We start from the raw sequence: 23,348 nt of genomic DNA, 5'->3' as shown, positions 1-23,348 counted from the left end.
CGTAACTATAAATCTTGTGACTCAAGTAGGTAAGAATTTGGAAATTAATTAATCCGAAAGGCACACGGTAAAGAAAAGGCGAAAAGCGTGGTTCAAGCGTGGGACTGTGTTCGTAGAAATCCAATAACACGCTAAATTTGTGCAAATTGTGGCTCCTGGCCAATTTGAGTTTGGCGTGGTATTTCACCGAATCCACGAGACCTGATACTACATTTTTTGCTTTTTTTACGACTTATGCCTTTTGGCATAAAATTTAGCTGGCAACGATCATACTTTAATGGTACCAAAATGAGATCACGGCATTTCCATAAATAGATCCATATGGATGCCACATGAAGACGGCTATGAATTGGTAAGGGCTTTAGTACAGTCTTAAAGGTTTCATGACGTAGCCTTCTTCATTTGTGTCGATCAGGTCACACAATTCCAACACAGCACAACTAACATAAATTATCTCAAAACAACGTCCATCCATTTAGCAAATCCACAACCTATCCCAATAAAATATATCATGTCTCACAAATTTCCACATAAACAAATCATAAATTTTCCCCGCAATGAAGATGAAATAAAAATAAATATCGGGCAATTAAAATTCATTGCCACCTGTAAGAGTCAATGACTGAGTGTCAATTTGCAACTATTTTCCACATTTTATCCTCTCAATTTTTTTCTCAAATTCAATTGAGAAGGAAATGAATAACTGTGAAAAACATGAATATGAGAATTGAAGGACACATGGACAGGTTCCACACACAAATGCAGAAAAAGATTTCGAGAGACAAAATAATTCTCAGTACAAATGATGATCGAGATGATCAGTGCGGAGATCAGTCGTGTGTTGTCGAAGCTACATTTAAGTTGTTTTATTTTCAAACAAGCGAGCAAAAAAAGAATTTTCGGGAACAAGAAGAAGTAAAGGAATTCGGACTTAAAAAGTCCATATAGATAAGAATTTAGTTCCATCATGAAATACAGCATATTCATCCTCATTGTGACAGTTTTTGGCTCGTCTCTAGCCAAACGTGAAATTATTGTAGGTAAGATATTTAGGTCAGCTCCTTTGTGTCAAAAGCGGAAATTTTTTCATTCCACATATTTTTATAAAGATTCATTCCCCGTCAACATTCAATTCAACCCAGTCAGTGAAGCCAACGAAAATTTTCTTTCTTTTTTTCAATGTGATATTTTTGGAAAATCGAATTTCTCGTACTCTGTGTGTGCTGCTCACATTCTCATTTGCCTCTCGGCGTCGGCTCACTCAAATTTTTATTGCTACACGCACATAGAAAGAAGAATGAAAATATTTCTCTAATGCTGCTCGCTGTTGAGTCATGAAAAAATTTATTTTCTGTTATTATTGCTGTTATTGTATGAGAACGTAAACAAACGTCCGCTTCATGTTTTTTTTTCCTGTTATTTTACTTTTTCATGCATCTCATTTGTTTCGCCCAACAATATCTGCAGGCCTCCGTACCTTATTATTTTCTTACTTACTTATTCAACGATCACGTTTCAATGTGAGAAGTAATTATTTAGTAGAAGCAGGAAAATTGGTATAAAAGTCATGGCATGATGATTATTTTGGCGAATTTTATAGATTTGCTTAAGTATTGCGGTGCCAAAGGGTGCTAATCTATTCGATCGTGAGCAACTTTGACGGAATTAATTGCATATTGAATTTTTGTTGCGTTGGACGTTTTCTGGCTTTATATTCATTAAGTTTTGGCCTACAAGACACAATCTGCATGATTGTAGATTTATAGAAATATGGCTGTCTTTGTTTCTGCCAGTTATGACTAGTTTCAATCCATAACACTTTGATACTCTCCAATCATGATTTTAACATGATATTTGCATTCAATTCTGACAATTTTGCTCAAAACTGATCCTCATAAAGCCATATTGATGTATATCCGGCATGGGTCCAGCGTAAAACCAAATTTGGGTTGGATTACTGCTCGAACTGGGACTACGCCAGTCATACATGCCAGATTATTCATCTTTTTGCTATTTTCGAACTTGAAAGCTAACCGAATCAAGAGACAAGTAGGTACAGGCATCAAATGCCGGTCACGTCAGCCTGAAATCGCATTATTGATCGATTCCTCGATTTATGCTTTTGATTAATCCAGGCTAGATTCTTAAAAATAATTTAAAGAATCCTCAACCTCAATAAAGCAAAAAACATTCAAATTTTTAATTTCCTGCCTATAAAAACCTGACAAAATGCCGACAGTCAATCGAATCAACAATAAAAATGTGGAAAATTTAAATAAGAATAAAGCTATGAATTATCGTGATGACAAAATTATTTTTTAACGACAATAAGCGTCATGCAAACAGCACTCCCACAGCTTTCCTTCTTATTTCTTGTGTTATTTTTCGGCAGTTCCGATACCGAGAGTGTAAATGTGCTTGTTACAAAAAGTTGTTAAAAAAATAAAAACTGCTGATTAGAGGGATTGATAATGCTGTAGCTAGGACTATAATTTTCAAGTTTTCCATCAAGATTCACATTTTAATCTGGGGAATTTTCAATTGAGGCTTATTTATGGAACGTCTTCGATGATTTGCTGAGTCCTTAATTGATCCAAATAGAAGTCTGCATTCGGCTGACGTGACATTAATCGTTAATTGAACCGAATAAAGTCTAATAACAATGGCTCTAGTATGATGCATATTTAAACCAGACTGGATTGATTCTAGCTTGATGCTGGTTTTAAATCAAGCTGGCATGATATCCTTAATCTGACTCTGGCATGATTCTAAACCAGGCTGTCATGGTTTTGGAATATTGCCGAATCCAGAATCAAGTCAGAGCGTTGTAGGCCAGATGATTAACCCTCCTCGAGTCAATTAAAGTACGTGTGTTCAAGTACTTTGTCTATCTCAAGCGACTTTCTATGCTACACATGCAAGAGATGTACCAAACAGCTTAAGAATCACTGAATTGCCATAATTTTTGAATTATCTAGTTATAGCACATTATAAATCCTTGTAAGGAAACATTAGTGATTATGAGATTGCTGGGGATTTTGATAAGCAATCTGAGTACAACAGATTGCCACCCAGTGACAATATCTATTAAGAATGAAAAGATTTATTGCTAATATTTCACGATTTATTATCAGCATTTGAGACATCCAATTAATATCATGGTAATAAGCAATTTATTTTAAGTCATGCTTTCCATTCTGAACAATATCGAGTCTTATAAAGGAGGTAAGTTCACTCGGTCACAGAGAAACAACTCGCATATGAGGCAACTTTGCCTTTGTATGGCTTGAAATTCCTATATTAATAAAGCAACAAAGCATAACATTGCAGCATCTACCAACAAACTTTTTCCATCTAAAAAAAAAACTTTTTAATCAATCAAAAACTTTAATTCCCGCAGGTGGAATATTCCATGGAGATGATGACATATCACAAAGAGTTTTCCGTACTACATTTCAATCCATAAACAATCACCAATTTAAATATAAATTCACACCTCTGATGTTCAACATATCCCGTACGGATTCATTTAAAGCACAGGAGATTGGTAAGCATGATAAATTAAGCAATCATAAAAGCGGAAACTTCCATTCAATTCCTTTTCAGTTTGTAAGCTAGCAGAAATTGGTGCAATGGCAATTTTTGGTCCGGGTTCAATTGAAACATCCGGAATCGTATCATCCATGACCGAGAAGCTTGAAATACCACATTTAATTTATCATTGGAAGACAAAACCACGTCAATCGCAGGATTATAAAGATCCAAAAATGACACTCAATTTCTATCCTGAATCGGAAGCATTAGCAAAGACAGTTGCTGGAATACTCATTGATTATACATGGAAGAGTTATACAATAATTTACGAGAATGAAGAGAATCTTATAAGACTGAAGGATATACTACAAATTCATCAGCCAAATGGTGATAATTTAGTGACAATGATGAAATTGGAAGATGAAAATTACGCAATTTTATTGAAAAAAGTAAAATGGAATCAGGTGAAGAATGTCGTACTTGATATTAGTACAGATAAAATTGTACCATTTTTACAAGCAGCAAAACTCGTTGGTATGATTGGGGATTACAATAAATATTTCATAACAAATCTCGACTCATACACGTTGGATTATGGTGACTTGATTGAGTCTTTAGTGAATATTTCATCTATAAGAATCAATAATGTTTCGAGTGTCGTTATGGCTGATGCTTTAAAGAATATTAATGCATTTGGTGAACATCCATTGGAAGCACATCAAATGCCACTTGAAGCTGCTCTCATTCATGATGCCATACACTTTTTTGTCAATGGATTAGATGCTTATGTCCAAAATCCAAATAATGCTAGAATGAAACCAAGTAGCTGTTCGGATATTCGTGATTCGCCGAGAAGTTCACAGCCTTCATTTGGATATGGATTATTAGAATTCTTAAGAGCTCGAGAATATAATGGAATTACTAATCATATCGAGTTCTCGCTAAAAAGTTCAACGCAACAAGAAGATAAAGAGGAAGAATCAAATGAGTCACCAAAGCGTGGCTCAAGGACTGAATTTATGCTTGACATTCTTGAATATTCAAAGGAACTTAAGCAATATCATAGAATAGCTTATTTTGACACAACCAAAGGTGTCGTCTATGAACGATCTGAGGATGACAAGGAAGAGAAAATCTTTGCCGAAATCCAAAATAAGACATTCACAATTGTGACTCGTGCGGAAGCACCATTCATATTTTATAATTCAATTGACAAGAATGGCAATCCATTGTTAGGAAATGATCAATTTACAGGCTATGCTGTTGACTTGATAAGAAGAATTCAAGGGCAATTGCGCTTCAAATATATCTTCAAGCTTGTCGATGACAACAAAAACGGAAATTTTGATAAGGAGAAGAATGAATGGAATGGATTAATTGGTGATATATTGAAAGGTCGCGCTGACTTGGCAATTGCTGACTTGACAATCACTTATGACCGTAAAAAAGTTGTTGACTTTACAACACCATTTATGAATCTTGGCATTAGTATTCTTTATGTCAAGCCAAAGCCTAAGGCAAAAAATCTTTTCTCGTTTCTCGATCCATTTAAGACAGACGTTTGGATTTACACAGGCTGCGCATATATCTTTATATCTGTTTTAGTGTTTGTGCTGTCGAGAATAAATAATGATGACTGGGAATCGTCACATCCATGCAATCAAGATCCGGATGAAGTTGAAAGTATATGGAATGTGCTGAATTGTGTTTGGCTTATGATGGGATCTATTATGGGTCAAGGGTCGGATATTCTACCAAAGTGAGTGCATGCTGTCTATAGCTTATCATATTTTCAAGTTTCTATCCCTGCATTAGCAGCGATAATTCAAGCACGTTCTTTGTTCAAATCTGATTTTCTTCTACTCATTATAGAGGTTCATCAACACGTATTGTCACTGGGATGTGGTGGTTCTTTGCTCTCATTATGCTCGCTTCCTACACAGCTAATCTTGCTGCTTTCTTGACATCAGATCGTCTCTCATCAACAATCAGCGGTGCTGAAGACCTTGCAAAACAGGTTGAAATTAAGTACGGTGCAGTTCAAGGTGGCTCAACAATGAGATTCTTCCAGGAAAGTAATTACAGTACATATCAAAGGTAAGTTTCCAACTTTAGTTCGAATATGTGAATGATGCCACAACTTAGACCAGTAGTGGACAACCTGTGTGTCGCGGAACATTAGTGTATCTCCAAAATTCTTGGAAATGTATGCCGTGTTCGATTTCGATCCATGCTTACCACGAAGGTATGCCTCAAAACATAAAAGGTTGCCCACCACTGACCTAGACTGTTTGTAAGAGTCAAGCAATTAAATTGGAATTGAAAAATGACAATTATGAGACATTTCCTGGCAGGGCACTAAATTGTCGCTTTTGAGGTCAATTTGACCTTTTCACGTAAATGAACATTTTCCGCTTTTCCGTTCAAAAGTCAATGGTCACCGTATTTATTTGCAATGATCAAAGCTAGAATTCCAAAAATACATTCACGAAATAAATGTACAAAACATTTCCATTTACCGTCCTCCATTGCCTTATTTATCAATTAATTAATGAAAATACCGAAAAAAATTTTCATTTACACAGAATGTGGGCAACGATGGAAAGCAATGCTGACATTTACAATCCACCATCAAACGATGAAGGAGTAAATAGAGTGGAAAAAGAAAGTGGCAAATATGCATTCATGATGGAATCAGTTCCAATGGAGTATCAAACGAAACGTAGATGCACATTGATGCAGGTTGGAGAGTGGCTTGATAGTAAAGGTTATGGAATTGCATTGCCGTTAGGTGAGTTGGATAGATATTGATTATTTTTAGCAGTGTTGCAATGGAAGATGTCTGCCGAAGACAAAGACAGCAGATTCTTCCACAGAATTTGTTGTTTTTTTATTCTGCCGCAGAAAAATCTACCAAAAATTTCATTTTTTTGCAAAATCCCTTATTTAGCAATATATTACCTATTAATTATGTGATATTTATGTTCGAAAACATAAATATTAATGTTTCAATGCCACTATGATCTAGATTTGAAAATTTTGTTCAAAAATTCATTTTTGCTGTGTATTATTTATCACCTTGTTTGATGATCAATCGAAAGTTTAATAACCACTTTTTCACTCCTCAAAATATGAGGCTTCAAGTCATTGTCTATCTTGAGAAAATTTAGTCTGAAGTTGTACATTTTTTTGTTTACATTTTTTGACCAAAATATTTTTCTTGAATTCTCATTATTTAGGCACTAAAATTAGTCAGTTGTTCGATATTTACCATATTTATAGCTTATATTTTTGACTTAGGCATTGAAATATCTTGAATAATATCTGTAAAGTTACTGAAAATTGTTTTAAAAATATGACAATTTTCAAACTTTCAATTCCAAATAAGTTACGAGATTCACCTCGATTGACGACGAGACCTAGAAGTATTGCAAGATCTGATAGAGCTTTACAACATATATTTATGTCATTACGCCGATTGATGCCGATTGCGAGATATTCAAACTTAAAAATTGTATGAATTTGGATTTTTTACACTTTCCGTGCATCAAAATTTTGTGTAAACTTTACAAACAATTTCTATTAATTCAGGAATTTCAATCATTAAATCATTTTATCTATTACTTTTTTGCTAATAAATATTCGGATTTTCATTACAACTTAGTTAAAGCTCTTAAAACATCAAATATAGTAAATTATTCTTATTATTAAATAAACGGTCATTTTATTTTTAAAAATCTTGGGTTTCTACCAAAAAATACTGCACGTTGAATTTTTGAACAAAATTTCCAATTCTAGATCATAGTGAATGCTTTTAAAATATTGTAGATCATTTAAAACACATGCAAATAGAGAAAAACAACTTTTGATTTTCAAAATGCCGTTATTCTTTGTTTACATTTGTTTTCGCACAATTTTGGATGAAAATTCCACGTAAGTTGATATTAAAAGCTTTGAAACATTAATATTGATGTTTTCGAACATAAATATCACATAATTAATAGGTAATATATTGCTTAATAAGGGATTTTGCAAAAAAATGAAATTTTTGGTAGATTTTTCTGCGGCAGAATAAATCTACATGCAGATTCTGTAATAAGACAGTTGTCTGCGGAAGATTAAATTTACCGGAAGACGCAATCTTCCGAAAGACAATTTTATTTATCTGCAAGAAGACAACTTTCTTCCGCCGATAAAATCTTTATAAAGAAATTGTCTTCTGCAGAAAAACTGGCAGATTGCAACACTGATTTTTAGGGGAGAATTTGATATTTGATCAATTTTGGGGAAGTTTAAAGCTTTGCAAACTTGTTCTGCGTTTTAACATCATGCTGATTAAAGTTCATCGACTAAAGCTTTCCTTTCTCTGATATTCAGGGTGTGATTAAGGGCGCAAACTTCAATAGAACCAGTTGTCTTTCAGTATTATTCTTTGAACATCAACAATTTTCTTAGAACCTTGCTACTTCTAAGGCAACATAGTCTGAGTGAACTCGAATCCACGTCCATCGATTTCCAATTGCATGGCCATAGCACTGATCTTCCTGAAATTGTTAGGAAGCTCGAAAACTTGTTTGGAACCTTACCACTTCCAAGTCAAGATAGCCCAAATTAGGACTCAAATCCACATCCTTCGATTTCTGGCCACATGCTCCTACCACAGAGCTATCCGGGGTTGTTAGGGAGTGTAGCACAAAACACACTTTATTTCTCTATTCAGTGCTCGTTATACAGCTCTTATTGTTGAATTGGATATCATCAGAAATCCATAAAAATTCTCAATCCATACTCAATCCAAACCTAAAATTCACTTAGATTTCAATTATTTTCACAATGTACACAACAACTTCTACTGTTTCTATGGCACATAATTGAATAATTGGTGTTTTGGAATTGCCAATTTCATAAATTATCATTAAGCAATAATATTGAATTGATAATAAAGGTTTCCATAGAACTTTCTGCATGATTAAATTAAATAAATTACCTCAAAATTGAAATACCAATGTTCATCCTTAACAAAATTTACGGAAATGACTATCAATACATAATAATTGGATTTTTATTGTATTCAATTTTTAGAATCACCATATCGAAAATTCTTCAGTGCACAGATATTGAAGCTACAGGAGAGCGGCGTGTTAGCTCAATTGAAGGAGGATTGGTGGAAGGCGCCTCCGGGAAAAGGTAAATATTGGAACGAAAATTTGTTTGAAAACTTTTTAAAACTTTTCATAAGAAAATTAAATTTTCTTTGAGATTGGCAAACAGTATGGTTTTGGAAAGGCACTGATGCCAAACTGTTGCTTCATATTATAAAGAGATTTTTTTTTTGGTAAATAAGAGAATGCAAATTAAGAAGCAATATGAAACTTTTATGATGTTTTTGAGTTGAGATGCTGCGAAAGAGTGATTTTTAAAAGAATAAGGTATTAAGGTAAAGGATTTGGGTTATATCTGTTGTTTTTTTAAGGTTTTCTTAGTAAACAATTAATATCTTCAACTTACTTTTTGCTGTAATTTACTGAGTAATTGCACTTCAATGAGATTTTAAGCACAATTTAAGGTTGGGAGATTTACAAACTTTCCAAAAATTTAAATAGCAACAGATTAAACACGTCGGTATAAGATGACATTGACATTGAAATTGTTGCAGCATAATACCTTGAACATGTGCTGTCCCGAATTGTACAAGTCATCCAAAATCCATCACCAGACCGGCGTGACTCTGACACACACACATTAGCTGTTCAGGCCTTAAGATCCATAACTGCTCGTTTATATGCGTTTCATGGCTATTGATAGTTTAACGACTGAGGATTCGCAAGATCTCACGATCAAAACTAGAGCTACAGCTTAAAGTGGAATCCGTACCACTTCAGAATCTGGCTAGTTCCTGATTTAAACCAAATTAGAAGTCAGAGTCAGAGTTACACAGGCTCAGCACTGGATTTTTGATCGATTGACCAATTTGTGCTATTTAGTCGCATAATAATCATTGCTATTTAAATCTCCAAATTAAACCTCAAATTTTCTCATTCCAGAATGTTCACCAATTGAGGTTCCCCATGACGATTTGGATATCGGGTGAGTCTATATCACATCCTTAAGTATCTCTTAATCTAAAACCACTTCTACCTCTACAGAAACGTTGGTGGTGTCTTCTTGGTTTTAATCGGTGGATGTCTTGTAGCGTTTTTCGTGGCGTGCATTGAATTTTTCATAAATGTTCAACATGTTGCAATTAACGAGAAGGTATGATGAACTTTTAGTTCTTTAATCTATTTTGTGTTGAATTGTTGTTTGAAGTTTGTGAGAAGTTGAAGATTTTTGGATTTATACAGAGAAAATTCATGATCTAAGGATCAATATCCATTAAATTCTGAAGAATCTGATTCAAATGAATAACTCTGGTTCACTTGAATGACCGTGACTAGTAACACAGGGATATGGATAGCAGCAAACGATCCCAAATAAAAATGACTTGAACTTCTATGAACCATAACCATATTGAAGACATTAAATTGAATAAAATCTAATTAACTTCCATCTTTCTCAATTTAAATGCAGATAACGCATTGGGATGCTTTCAAATCAGAATTAGCATTTGCTTTCAACTTCTGGATCGTAACAAAGCCCGTTCGTTCGCAGTCAAATGAGATTGTTAGTCGAAAATCAACACCACAGCGCTCATTAAAATCACGTTCACGTTTTGGCTCTGAGACGAGAAGCTTCAAAAATAAATCGACTCGTAGCTTGAATTTTGATAGCAGCTTGCATGAAGCAACATCAAAAAGTTTATTGAATTTGCATTAAAATTTTATTAGTTTTTGCTTTGGAACATCGAACAAAATTTAATTTGTCTTTTATGGATTAAAATGGAAGCTGCATCTGCAAAAAAGGGGCGAAATTTTAGCATTTTTTTGGAGTGGATGATCCCGAGTCATTTAATGCTTATTGGAAGCTTCATCCCATTAAAATGAGAATCAAATTATTGGATATCCAGCATCCAGTGCCTCCTATCACTCGGGATCAAATCCTTATATCCTCGTGTATGGAATATTTCCAAAATTTTATAGCCATGGAAAATAATATACTTTTTATTATGCTACAGCCATTCAACTTAGCTCGTAGCTATATGCTTCCGCTAGCATATAGGAAATCACATAAGAATATAAAATTAAAATTATTGATTCATTTTTTTTATGCTTCAAAATGGATTCATGCTAATAAAAATGCAAAATAGGAGGAATAAAATCAAAAAATAGGGGATGAACTGTTGTTGCATTTTTATTGCTCAATTATCGACAAAAATGCTAATAAATTAAAAAATTAATTTAATTTTTATTTAGGTGTACAGTATCAAATATTATTTTAAATTAAATTCATTTTATAAGAATTAAAATTGTGGTAATAAAATTTATTGTTTTATAAATTTGTTGAAATTTGGATTCATTTGTAGGTTTTTAGGTTTAAATTTCAGGATATAACAAAGTTGAATTTCACACAGACCTCAAATTTTAAGTGATATAGTAAATGTCGCTTCAACTTTTTCATGCAAAATTCGAAACGTCTTTGAGCTCTGTTTTCATAAAACCACATAAGCAAGCTGAAGATGCATTATATCGCAGTAGTTTCCTCCTTTGGAACTAAGTTATCAGATAGCAGTCATGGATTCGAGATATGACAGTCACAAATTTTCTTATCACTTTTTTTTCAAATCATATATACTGAAATTAGATCAAAAAGTTTCATACATTCAAAGTAATTTAAGTCATCTTCAAGAAAGTTCCCTGTTAAACTATCGCTAGCCACAGAACATCCTATCTTAGCCTCTGATCATATTTGATTAAAGTATGTAGTGTGGTTTCTGGGTAGAGAGGAATCTTAAGGTATCGAGGCATATATTGACAAATCCGCCAATGCGAGAGAAAGCTTTATGAGGCTGTGTGATTAGGAAGCAGATTGTATATCTGTATCACTCTTTCAGAGTATACGAGGGTTCGATTCCTAGCAGAGAAAGATCTCTTAATCATCATAGAGTGCTGTCGATATGACAAGGTTTCGTACTACTGATCCTGATTCGATGTTACAAATAGCTAGATATTTTACGATAGCAAGGAATAGTTGTTTCAGCTAGGAATAGAGTTAACCTGTTCAACCACTTTATTAAGGCCCGCAATTCACATAGAAACTAATCACCACTTCAAGACATTAGCAGTGGGAGCTAATCTGCACTCGTTACATTTTACCAAAACCTTATTGCTTTTCAATTCTTAACAGAATTGGCAGTTGAGTACAGTTTGAAGCTAGCAATTTTCCAAAATTCGTAGAGTTCTCATCCCTTGCAAGAGCACATTTATTCACTTATAGAAATCTTCTCATGCATAAAGAACCTTCATCTCATTCCGTATCATAAATTTAAGCAAACTTTCATATGACTGCATTTTAGAATGAACGACAGTCAAGCAACTTGAAACTCAATAAATTTTCTAGGTCAATTTAATAAATTCTCAAAATTCAATGAATAAATATTTTTTTCCTCTCTTCCTTATTTACTCAATTTGCATCCAAATTGTGAGATAAAGCATGATATGAAAACTAGTTGAGCTTACAAATGTCAATTCTCATTTTATTTTTCGTGCATTCATGTTTCAATTTCAGAAACTCATTTTGGTATGCAAACATCATACAATGACAATGCACAGCATATAGGATATGTGTACTTCGATCCTTTTTAATTTAAAATTTGTTTGTTTTGAATAATTTTGAGTTCTTTATAGTTCCTTTCTATTCTCATCGAAACATGATAAAGTTCAGTTCCATAAGAGCTGTATGTAATGTTTACTGAATTTATTATTTTGTTTCTTTTTTGAACAATACATAGAGTTATGGAGGAGATGCATAAAAAGTGGAATTGAGATTAGGAGAATGGGAATTAAAAAAATCCAATGAAGTAAGTCTGCAATTTATGTGTTTGACAACAAATATGTATCTTATTTTACATATTGTGTGGTTGTGGTTTGGGAAAAGCTTGATTGATAGATTCTGGAAATCTTAATTAAAAGGGAAGTATTAGCTGATGAACTAGGAAATAAGAACTAACTAGAAATTCCATCTATATGTGTGGTTTATAGGGGCAGGAAAGAAGTTTACGGTTTTGAAAAATATCAGGATTCAGGCTCATAACTATTGTGTCAATCTCTATTCAATTTGCTTTTTGGATATTGATAGTTTAATAATTTCTCTTACTCAAACTTTTGTAACTGGCCCCTAATTGGTAGAAGCTAGCGAAAGATAGAGCTGTCTACAGACGTTCTTTAAACGCGGCAATTTGCTCCCATGTGCCCAGCCAAGAAAGTAAGTAAGTAAGTACTCAAACTTAGACATACAGTTTAAAATGGGATCCGTAACCACTTTTTTGATGATATTCCTACCAGTAAAGAACTACAGGAACTAAACGAGGCTGTGAGTCGTGTTTCCACTTCATATGATTCGAAGGCAGTGACAATGAGTAGAGAACAAATAGATAAGGACAAGTGAAAACTTTCTCATATTGAGTCTCGAAACCATGATCGCTGGGAGTTTCAATAATTAGTTAATGATGTGCTAAACCATTCTGCCACCGAACAGTTTAGATTTTTGTAATTTGCTAATTATCTTGAGTAATAAGAAGTCTTAAGCTGTGTTACTGTTAGAATTGGATTTCAGTAAAGATAATTAAATGGTAAATCATTGAGAGTGAATTAAAGGAGCATGCAACAGGAAATCATAGGATGTGGATTGAGTTGGGACTGGATATTCGAAATTAAAATTTTCCTATCAGATCAACACCATCCCCGATCGGCACATATAGAAATGTCGCCACCACGGCTACTAGACGGCAATATATTTAGAACCATGTGACAGTCACTTGGGGAAAACATCTGAATCACTTACAATTTAAGGTTCATGAATCACACAAACAGAAATAAATTGCTAATCAGTGAAAAGCCACAACTTGTCAATTAGCATAAGTATAAGTCCAACTTGATATTCTCTAAAATCGATCTTAGCGCATTTGATTAAAAATCCACAACCTTTAGATCTTAGCTACACTATTATTATTCCTCTACTTACTAACTTATTTAATTCCTTGGTTGGGACACACGTGGAAGAACTTCAGTCATCACGAAATGTTAAGGATTTTAGGATCCTTTTCTTCACATCCAATCCAGGAATTCTTCTGTTGTCCTCGGGATCTCTTCCCCTGCTACCAACTTAACATCCATAAAGATAAACAGCATGAAATATTTTCATAAATAATTCATAAGTATTTAAGAACCATGATGATTTATGCCCTCATACACTCACTCCACATGCAAATTTTATCCAGTTAGCATCTAAAAATCTATTGCAAATCGCTTTAATTTTTATTTCACCGAGATGCATACATGAACATGATATAAAAAGATAATTTTCCATAAAACCGTACGTGTCTCTTTCCGTTCTTTTATTTTCAATTCAAAAGCATTCGTTGAGCATTTATCAGAAAATAATGCAAGTATGGGAAATATCACGGATGGGGAAGGAAGGGGTAGGGAAGGGTAAAGAATCGAAAGCTGTCGACAGCAGTTTTTTATGAGCAATAGGATGCACAACACAATGTGCTGTTGTTGATTTGCAACTACTCTTTTAATTTCTGGTTCTGTTGCTTGCACAGCAAATGGCAAAATAATAAATAATATCATGGAAGCATCGAGGAAGTTGGGGGAAGAGCGAGTAGTGGATGCAATAAAAGTGCTGTTGCAACAATTTCATGAACATGATGGGGAATCGAAATGAAATGAGATATAAAAAAAAATGATTGGAATTTTATTTGCTCTGAGGTTAAAATTGAGTATCTCTGGATGCAAATGCTATGGAAATTATTCGAAAAATGTGAGTTATTTTATGAAATTTATTTTCAATATTAATTATGGTCAGAGATATTTGACGTTTTGCAAATGATGATGAGGATAATGATGATGGCCATTAGCAAATATTTACATTTATCTGTGAGTGACTTCTTGTTGCTGTGACATGATAGGGGTTTTTTTATTGGGATATTTTATGAATTTAATTTTGCCATTTGCGGTATTTATAGTTCATCGAATGCTGGATCTATATTCACATAGCTACCGAGTATACAGTCCGAGTGGACAAATATACGCCATAACTTGTCGATGGTAAGTTCATGTCCAGTTGTAGTTTAGTTCTAACGAATTTTTGTCTACTTGGGTAGGCTTTGAAGATCTTCAATGCATGAAATAGGCAGACCAAGCATTCAGTTAACCAAGATCGTCGTAACTAGTTGAATAGTTTTGCTGATCAACCTCAGTATGTTGCGAACAGATAACAAATCTAGAAAATCTGGACCAGCAGTAAAACCAGTTGAATTCTTCGATGGTATTCAAATTTTTACCACGCTTGTAGTGTCATGAAACCCATTTTTATTTTGAGTTGGTGCTGCTAGCTAGGATACCTCATCTTGGATATAAAGCCGAGATCAGTTTCAGTTCAGACCCGATGACAAAATCAACCAAAAAAGTTCAAAGACATGAAATTACGTGCAAGAGGTTATGTGCTCATTATTCCATATGTTGTGCATCACACCCATTGACTAAAACTGCTGTTTGACTCCATACTTTAACATTGTATGAAAATTTCAACTTTTGTTATCTATCCTGACATCAAACTATCCCCAAACATTCACCACACCACTCAGTGCAGCATATATTTATCACGCAACAGCATACCTATATAGCTAAAAGTTTTATTGCAATTTTTAAGCACCAATTACTTGCCACAGAAAATTCTCATTCATTTCATTTTAATTAATGAAATACAAAAAAATTTTCTCATACCGCACTCAAAATTCTCAAGCTGATGCACAAGCAAGCGAGTGAATTTCAGGCACACAAAAAAATTAATTTCTTTTCACCAAAATTAACTCAATTAATTATTTTATTTTTTCAGCTACAGCTCATGTGTTGCTGCACAGAAAAAAAGTTCGAATTTGCATATTTTTGCATCGAAATTGTTCTGCATTGTTGGATGCCTGATGCCATAGTGTGGAAAAAATTTTTAATTGCTCACATGAATTTATTCATATCAGGCACAAAAAAAATATATAATATTAAAAATATCCGAAAGGAATGGCACAAAAAATAATATTTTTGCATCTTGTGCATGTATGCTTGTGCAGCAAATGGTATAGAAATTTAATTAAGCCACTCAGTTGGTGAAAGCCAGATGCCTAGCAGCCTATAACATAGAATATTTATGGACATGAAAATTCTGATGTACTTTATGTTCTGGCTATCCGAGGATGTAAATACTTTTGTGTTTTGATTTGACAATGTCAAATTGTGTAACAGATTAATCTGAACAACAATAGAATTGAGATGGAAATTTTATTGCAATTTGGCATAAAATTATGTTTTATACTCACATATTTTAATTAAACATACATCTGTGATGATGTTTGTTCTGTTCAGTTCTATTGCATAAAAAAATGTTTATGTTAATGTAAAATTATTCAGTAATAGAACCTAGGGGGATACAAAATACATGAGTATGTCACAAAAACTTGATTTGACATGCATGTCTTGTTTATCCCAAGTTTATCCTTATAAGGTCGATGCATTTAGAGTAACAAAGTCTTCAATAATTCATAGAGGTGGTTAAGGTGGGTTGGGTCATATATTCACTACCGTGGCTCGAAATCGACGCACATCTTTTATGGAAAAGTCAACGAGAGTTGACTTGACTCCTTAAAATATTATAGGCGACTTCTAGCTCTGTATCATATCGATAATATTATAGCTTCTGCTGGATCACTTAAAGTTGTAGTACCACAATATTAAATACTATAATGCAATACCTGATGATTAATTCAATGTGATGAATACCGAGTTTCCAACTAAGAATGACCTGTAATTTTTATTTAAAAGTTGACGTGATTGAACATCGGGTCTCCTAAAGATTCTATTACACGCCAGATTCTCGAGATCGAGACCGAGACCTTAGATGTAAGGATATTTGGTGAAGTTTTGACAAATCTCGTTGACAGTCAGAGTTGTCTTCATCACCTTCGTATCTAAAACGCCTAATAGAACCCTAAGCATTCGCACGTAAAGCTAATGCTCTTCACTGACGTATCATTAAAGTATACAGCATTTAAAATGTTAAAAGCACATTCCCCTCTCCAATAAAATTTTCATATTCCGTTAATTGACTCATATCAATTAAATTCATCAATAACTGGAAAAGCATTTTTATCAGGAACTATAAAAAATTAAATCAAACTTTTTCACAGCTATCGATTATAAATTAAATATTTATTACACATTGATTAATACTTGATGCTTATTTTGCGGCCAACCATGGAAGTATAATTGTGATGAAAAAATAATATTTTTTTATTCTGCAATTTTAAGTGTTTAATATTAAATTGTTAAAAAATTATTAAAATGTTCCAGGAAATGGTGAGTGGATATTGATTTTGGGTGAGTCATTAAATGTATAGATGAATAAATGGATTGAACTAGGCAAAGATTGAGGGGGATAAGATTCATATTGGAGCACATCGCATTGCTGGTCCGAATATACAATGAGCGATCGTTAGCGGACGAAGCATGAAAGATCCGCCGCAGAGCTTCGATGAATCCGCTAATCTTCTCTTACTAACGCCAAATTGGAAGCCACCTCCATGTGGCATTCTTATAGCTGCCATTTGGCTTTAGCGGAGTTTTTAGAGCTTTGTGACAGAACCTTCTTCATTTTTGTCTTTCTGGCCTTCTTCATCATCATTACAATTGACTAGGGCTGAAGCTTGTGGCATCTAAGAGTTCTTTTCCTCAAAATTATTGGATTCAACAATTTTATTCAATTTTAAAAATCTAAAAGTGTGTACAATTCCTATGCTTCTTTTATAAAATTCAATTATTCAGCCATCTTCATTAGAACTCAATCTTGTTTTGGTTCTAATACCAGCACTCAAATTGACAAATTCTTGTTAAATCCTCATTAAGACATTAGACAATTTTCCTCTTGGAAATCGCTGAATGATAACATTAAACAAATTAGATCTGAAATTCTTAAAATCAACTCGAGAAAACAATTCAATAGAAACCATTTGCTGTACCTAACTCTGTTTCCGAAAAATGTGTTGCCAATGAGATTTTATGAAGTAAAGCTGAAAGATAAGAAGTTAAATTTCAAAATAAATTAATGAGAATAAGAATTTTTCGGTTTATTTGCCTCGTGCCTTAAAGGAATTATTTATTACATGAACAGGATATAAATTATTTTCAGATAATTAGTTGATGTCGTTTTGTTTTATTAATGTTGACTTCCTTTGAAATGTTTTGTTTGTATTATGAAGGTATTTGCAGTGTTGTGGCTGGAATCTCTGTGATTTTGGGAACTATTGTTGGGAGGTGGATAACCGAATATCTTGTTCTCTGATTATTCCTGAAAAATCAATTTAAAACTGAGCCTAAAACAACTAATCGATAAATCGGTCACCAATCCGACTCCAGGGTGGCATTGCTATGACTTGATAGACATGCCAAAGTCACGTCAGTGTGGTACCGGATTTTGAATTGATTAACTGACTTATACCATTCGAATGACATCAAGTTAACACAAAACCACATTTTTTGACCATTTTGACGCCATATGAGCCATGTGAATTCCGAGTACAACATTATGTGTCATTATATGTAATTTTGTATATTAAAAGTCTCAACAACTCAGCTTCACCATGCCAGACAATTTTCTTCGAATTATTTTTCCTAAATTCCTTAATAAAATCCCACTTACCAGATCCATGGATATACACTTCTCCGAAAGAGAGTGTAGTGATGCAAAATTCCTTAAATTCCCTCCCAAATGAATCTAAAAAGAAAGCATCTTAAAGAAGAGAAATAGAAAGAAAATTACAAGAAAAAATTCCATTAACCCATTTTTATTTCCAAATAATTTTGATAATAACTACAAATAAAAGGGTACGGAAGTTCAGTCCCAAATGAAATGTATGTTGAAGATGCCGATGGTAGAGAGTAAAATTCATCACAGCATCTCCATAGCAATTAAAACAGGCATAAATGGACCCTTGCTCGAAGAAAATTAAAAATATTTTTCCAAATTCTTGAGCATTTCCTTCGGTGAAGTGTTTGGTGAGTGACGTTCTACTGGCTTTCCATTTTTGTCAATAACAAACTTTGTGAAATTCCACTTGATGGCATCAAATAAGGTTCCACCTTGTTCCTTCTTCAAATATTGATATAATGGATGTGCACTCTTTCCATTGACATCAATCTTCTCAAATAAATCAAATTTGACTTTACGATCGCGTACAAAACATTGAATTTCTTCAGCGTTGCCAGGCTCTTGATATCCAAATTGATTGCACGGAAAGGCGAGAATACGCAGACCTGAAAAGAATGAAAAACAAAAAAATTAATTAAAAAACTTTTAATTGAAAATTTTTTTTTTTCATCGCCATGCGACTTTTTATAAAGGATTGGATGACTTGGCAGTTAATTATTGGTTTTTGTCGACAACATTGCATGGGGAAAAACTTTCGCTTCTACGAAGGATATTAATATTCATTAATTAGCATAGATAAGAGACGGTAAGTTCATGATGAGAAGTTATGCGTTGGAATATTAAGGAATCCATTAAGATTTGTGTGATGATATTTAAATATTTTGGTTTAAGGCATACGGTTCATGGCATTACCGAGCATTCTTAGAGGCACACTAATCTGCTGCGGCATACCGAATGCCCTCAACTGCTTTTAAGCATTAAAATTGTCAATTTTAACAATTTGATTTCAAAATCCTTGAAAAATTCAAATAACTCTCATAAAGGGATCGGCCATGAACTGTAGGCCTGCAAATCTTACGTTTTAGACGCTCAGGCTTGCAATTTTATAGTTCACAGTTCGTAAAAGGTTGCAGACCTGCATTTTATGTCTGCAGTAAGAGTTCTCGATGTCGGAACCAACACCGAGATTATCAAGAGAATTTGTCGAGACCAAGACTTCCCGGGTAGACCTAGCCTTAGTCTACAGCTGTAGACAAACCATACTCTTACACCATTCCCAAAACATATTCTTACATCCATAAAATTCTGACCTACATCCTTAATTCTCAAAATAATCTTAATTGTTAAATCCCAAAAGACAATTATCTTCTCTTATCACAGCTACAATTAAAAAGCAAGCAAATCCATTCAAAAAATGCTTACAAGGAAGACGAAGAAGTAATAACAGAAGTAAATGGGAAAATTGCCTGTGTAATTATGCGACAAATTTAAAGCAAATGTTTTCTTTTATCTCAATAATTAGCGTATCTGTTTGTTTTAATGATCTCATTCATGCGCAATTGCTGAGAATTCTAAGTAGTTAAGTAATAAAGAAGAGGAATTGATGGAAGGAAAAAATTAAATTTAAATTAGCAATAATAGGAAATCTTGTTCTTTGTTTGAGGGTTCTTATTGGTAGATTTAAACAAATGAAGACTTATCAAAATCATCATAAATTAATAAACTAAATGCTTAAGATTCTTAAAAATTAATCTTAAGGCAAGAGCTCAAGTCTCAAAAATTTGAAAAAAAAATATATTTAATGCATGAATCCATATCCTTTTTTTAACCTATCCTCTTAATAGTAAAAAGACGTTATTGTCTACACTTTGCCCGCCATTTCGTCCATCTGCAGATTTAGAGTTAAATAATTCAACTTTTTTCAAAAAAAATAATCAACATACCTTACGTTTTACGTAGCCCTTAAAAAAAATACATTTTCATCAATTTTTCCATTTTTTCAAGAAGTATAGTGTTTTCAATACATGTTCAGACATTTTTTAACTTGTCATGTAATATCAAACTGTCACTGAAATAACATAAATTGATATGGTATGATGACCTAGTGGTTAGAGTACTCTGTTCTCTAACTGCAAATCATGGGTTCGAATCCCTAGATAGGACTAAATTTCTATATTACTTTGAATCTCTTTTTGGTTTTGCAATTCGAGTTTTATTTTGTTTTACTCATGACTAAAGCTCGAAGTCACCTTGGATTTTGTATAAAATGTCGACTCAAGGCACTCCCATATAAAATTCAAGTCGACTTCAAGCTCTGACTATAACATAATGATTTGATTCTGTAAGCGAAAAATGCGCTTTTGCCGGTCACAAATTAGACGGCCTTTATTAACAAAATACTGTACCCAATTTCCATCTTCATCTCAGTACGAGATGTCATTTAGTGTTGTTATTCTTTCATCTGACGCACATATTTACTCTCTTCATAAAAAAATATATATATATATATATACAATACATCCAATAATAAGAATAAATACAATCAACATTCTCATTCCGTTTTATTTGATGATGAGGAAAATGAGACACGCTGCAAAAAATAATGATGTTGATGGGTGAAAAAAAGAGACGAAGGATAAGAGCAACAACGGTGATGATATCAGAACAACATTTATTTATGTCAAGCTCATCGAAATTCCACAGCATCGCTCATGTGTATATACGCAGCTCATCCAACAAATTTCCAGCTCATTGAAAATTGATAGAATTTTTTTCTGTCATCCATAAAATTGGTTGTTGGGTTTCTAATGGCATACAATGTCATTGAAAATGAGAAAGAAAAATCCAGGGGATGGAGGAAGCAGAGAATGTAAGAAAAGGAGACAAATAAAAAATTTTATTTTTATTCAGCTTTACAGGAAGATAAACATCTTGGGATAGTTTTGGAATTTCTTGATGCGAGAACAATTTTAATGAAATTTTTACAAAAAAGAGGGAATGAGTTTGGGAATTTTTTAAAGGAATGGATTGAATTTTTAATATAAAGTACCGAGAAACGTTGTGGATTTGTAAACTTGAGATTCATTTTATGAAAAAATTATGAATATTTTCTGCTTATTATACTTTAAATCAGAGCTTGAAGACGACTTGAATTTTTTATAGAGTCGAGTCGAATTTCCAATACAAAATCCGAGTCAAATTCGAGCTCTGCTTTAAATAAAAGTTTTTTTTAGCGAACCAATCACTTATTACGGTACAGAATAATCAACTCCTAGAAAATATTAAGTGGAAGCTTGAATATTGTGGTGCAACTTATCCGATTAGACAAGGACTATAGCATACTCATGAGTATGTTCACAAAATTGCTGGATGATCAATTATATTGATTGAGTATACTCATTAGCACGCATATTCAGGTGAACATATTGATTTTTAGTTAGGGTTAGTAATCAATAGATTCCTTCCTTGGTATGAGCAACATTTGGAATGCTGTTTTTCGAAAAATTTGTACTGAGTAATGTTGAAGGTCTTCTTTTGTAGATTAAAAACTATCCTAAATAGCATAAAACGGTTAATGGATCAAAAATCTGACTTTAGAACGGTTCAGACTTGAGTTCGATTTTATGCAAGATTCTATTTAAATCCAATAACAGACCGGGATGGTTCTTGCACAGTGGTGGTAGGTAAGTGGTAGGAATAAGTTCCTACAGTGGTAGAAAAGGCTCTACCAAAACTGAACACGGCATACAGTTCATGGTATTTCTATAAATTTTCGGCAGCACAAAGGTTCCCCACAACTGTTCTAGCATTCTGGTTTTATTAAACGACTTGTGTTGTTCGGGAATATTGTCTTAATTAAAGAAGTACTTTGGATTAGTTTGTTATTATCTTATGGTATGAGTGGCTAATGTGATTAATTTTTCAAAACCAACTAAAACTTCAGATTCCCGGAAGCATCCAATCCCTTACCATAATCCCATCCCTTGACAAAAATAAAAAAGAAAGCATTACTACGTTGACACAGTTTCTTTTACGTATTATTTTTGTTTCCTTTTATGTTATTTTATTCCTCATTCTCTCTTTTCTTTAAGTTTGCTTCTTATTTCTCGCTCTGTTATTTTATTGCCATCGTCTCTGCGTGCTGTATGACAAGTGACGAGAAGAAAATTGCTGTATCAGTGAGCAAAGAAGGAGGAAAAACATTGAAACAAAAATATTCACAAACTTCAGATTAATGAATCGAAAAAAGATGACGTAAAAAAAAAGTTGAAGGAAAAGAAAATTGACCCCGTCTGTAATGGGAAGAAGCAAGTCGAAACGAATCAAAAATAATATGCCAAAAGCGAGGAAGTTGAATGCTGAAGAACAATAAGAATGGAACGAATAAGAAAAAGTTCCTTAATTCATGATTAATTGAATCTTGATGAACCTTTTACGATAAGCGTCGAATTTAGCATTGTTACTGCCTTTTTTTTCTTTCTCTGTTGAGCAACGGCAGTAGTGGCAATAAAATAAGACGAAGATTATTGTATAAGCAGATTGTTAGCGACAACTAAAATTGGTAGTAATTAGAAATGAAGGAAGCAGTGAAGCAATTGAATTTGCAGGACGGTTAGGAGGACGGTTATTAGAATGACAACTTGGAGATGTCATGCTGAATATTGAAGATTGAATTTTATTATTGATGGAAGGAAATGAGAATTGGAGGTCATAATTGTGAAATTTTAAAGGACATTTGACCGGATTGCAAGTTTTTGTAACGAATCAATAATACCAAGTTGGATTAAATATCATTTAAATCAGATTATGAAGCATAATGCAGAATAGCTGATAAACTCATGTAATTAAATAGTTTAAGCTCAAATACAATGGCTCGTTCTAGATATAAGCATATTTAGGTTACGGTGTACTCTAAACCAAAGCTCGTAGTTGACTTGAATTTTATATGAGGTCGAGTC

General features: G+C 33.4%; 2 protein-coding genes across 3 annotated transcripts in view; one reads left to right on the top strand and one right to left on the bottom strand.

The window, feature by feature from the left end:
- The first annotated feature begins 3,373 nt into the window (after nucleotides 1–3,373).
- LOC139099691 (glutamate receptor ionotropic, kainate 2-like) lies at nucleotides 3,374–10,930 on the top strand. Its single transcript, XM_070652218.1, has 8 exons — nucleotides 3,374–3,547; nucleotides 3,607–5,293; nucleotides 5,407–5,631; nucleotides 6,120–6,325; nucleotides 8,617–8,721; nucleotides 9,579–9,621; nucleotides 9,681–9,789; nucleotides 10,105–10,930. The coding sequence occupies exons 1-8, from the start codon at nucleotides 3,502–3,504 to the stop codon at nucleotides 10,348–10,350; spliced, it is 2,667 nt and encodes an 888-aa protein (XP_070508319.1). The 5' UTR covers nucleotides 3,374–3,501; the 3' UTR covers nucleotides 10,351–10,930.
- Nucleotides 10,931–18,497: 7,567 nt separating this feature from the next.
- LOC139099693 (uncharacterized) overlaps nucleotides 18,498–23,348 on the bottom strand; it is a 62,870-nt gene continuing 58,019 nt past the window's right edge. For both annotated transcript variants that reach the window (XM_070652220.1, XM_070652222.1), the window contains one exon: nucleotides 18,498–18,995. In XM_070652220.1, the coding sequence (XP_070508321.1) occupies nucleotides 18,688–18,995 (308 nt within the window). In that variant the 3' untranslated portion in view covers nucleotides 18,498–18,687. The remainder of the gene's footprint in view (nucleotides 18,996–23,348) is intronic.

The sequence above is a fragment of the Chironomus tepperi genome, unplaced genomic scaffold, assembly GCF_022539635.2.
Source record: "Chironomus tepperi strain 1889 unplaced genomic scaffold, CSIRO-AGI_Ctep_v1 contig_479, whole genome shotgun sequence".
NCBI lineage: Eukaryota > Metazoa > Arthropoda > Insecta > Diptera > Chironomidae > Chironomus > Chironomus tepperi.
The sequence above is the reverse complement of the archived record's forward strand: the minus strand, read 5'-3'. Positions and strand labels throughout refer to the sequence as shown.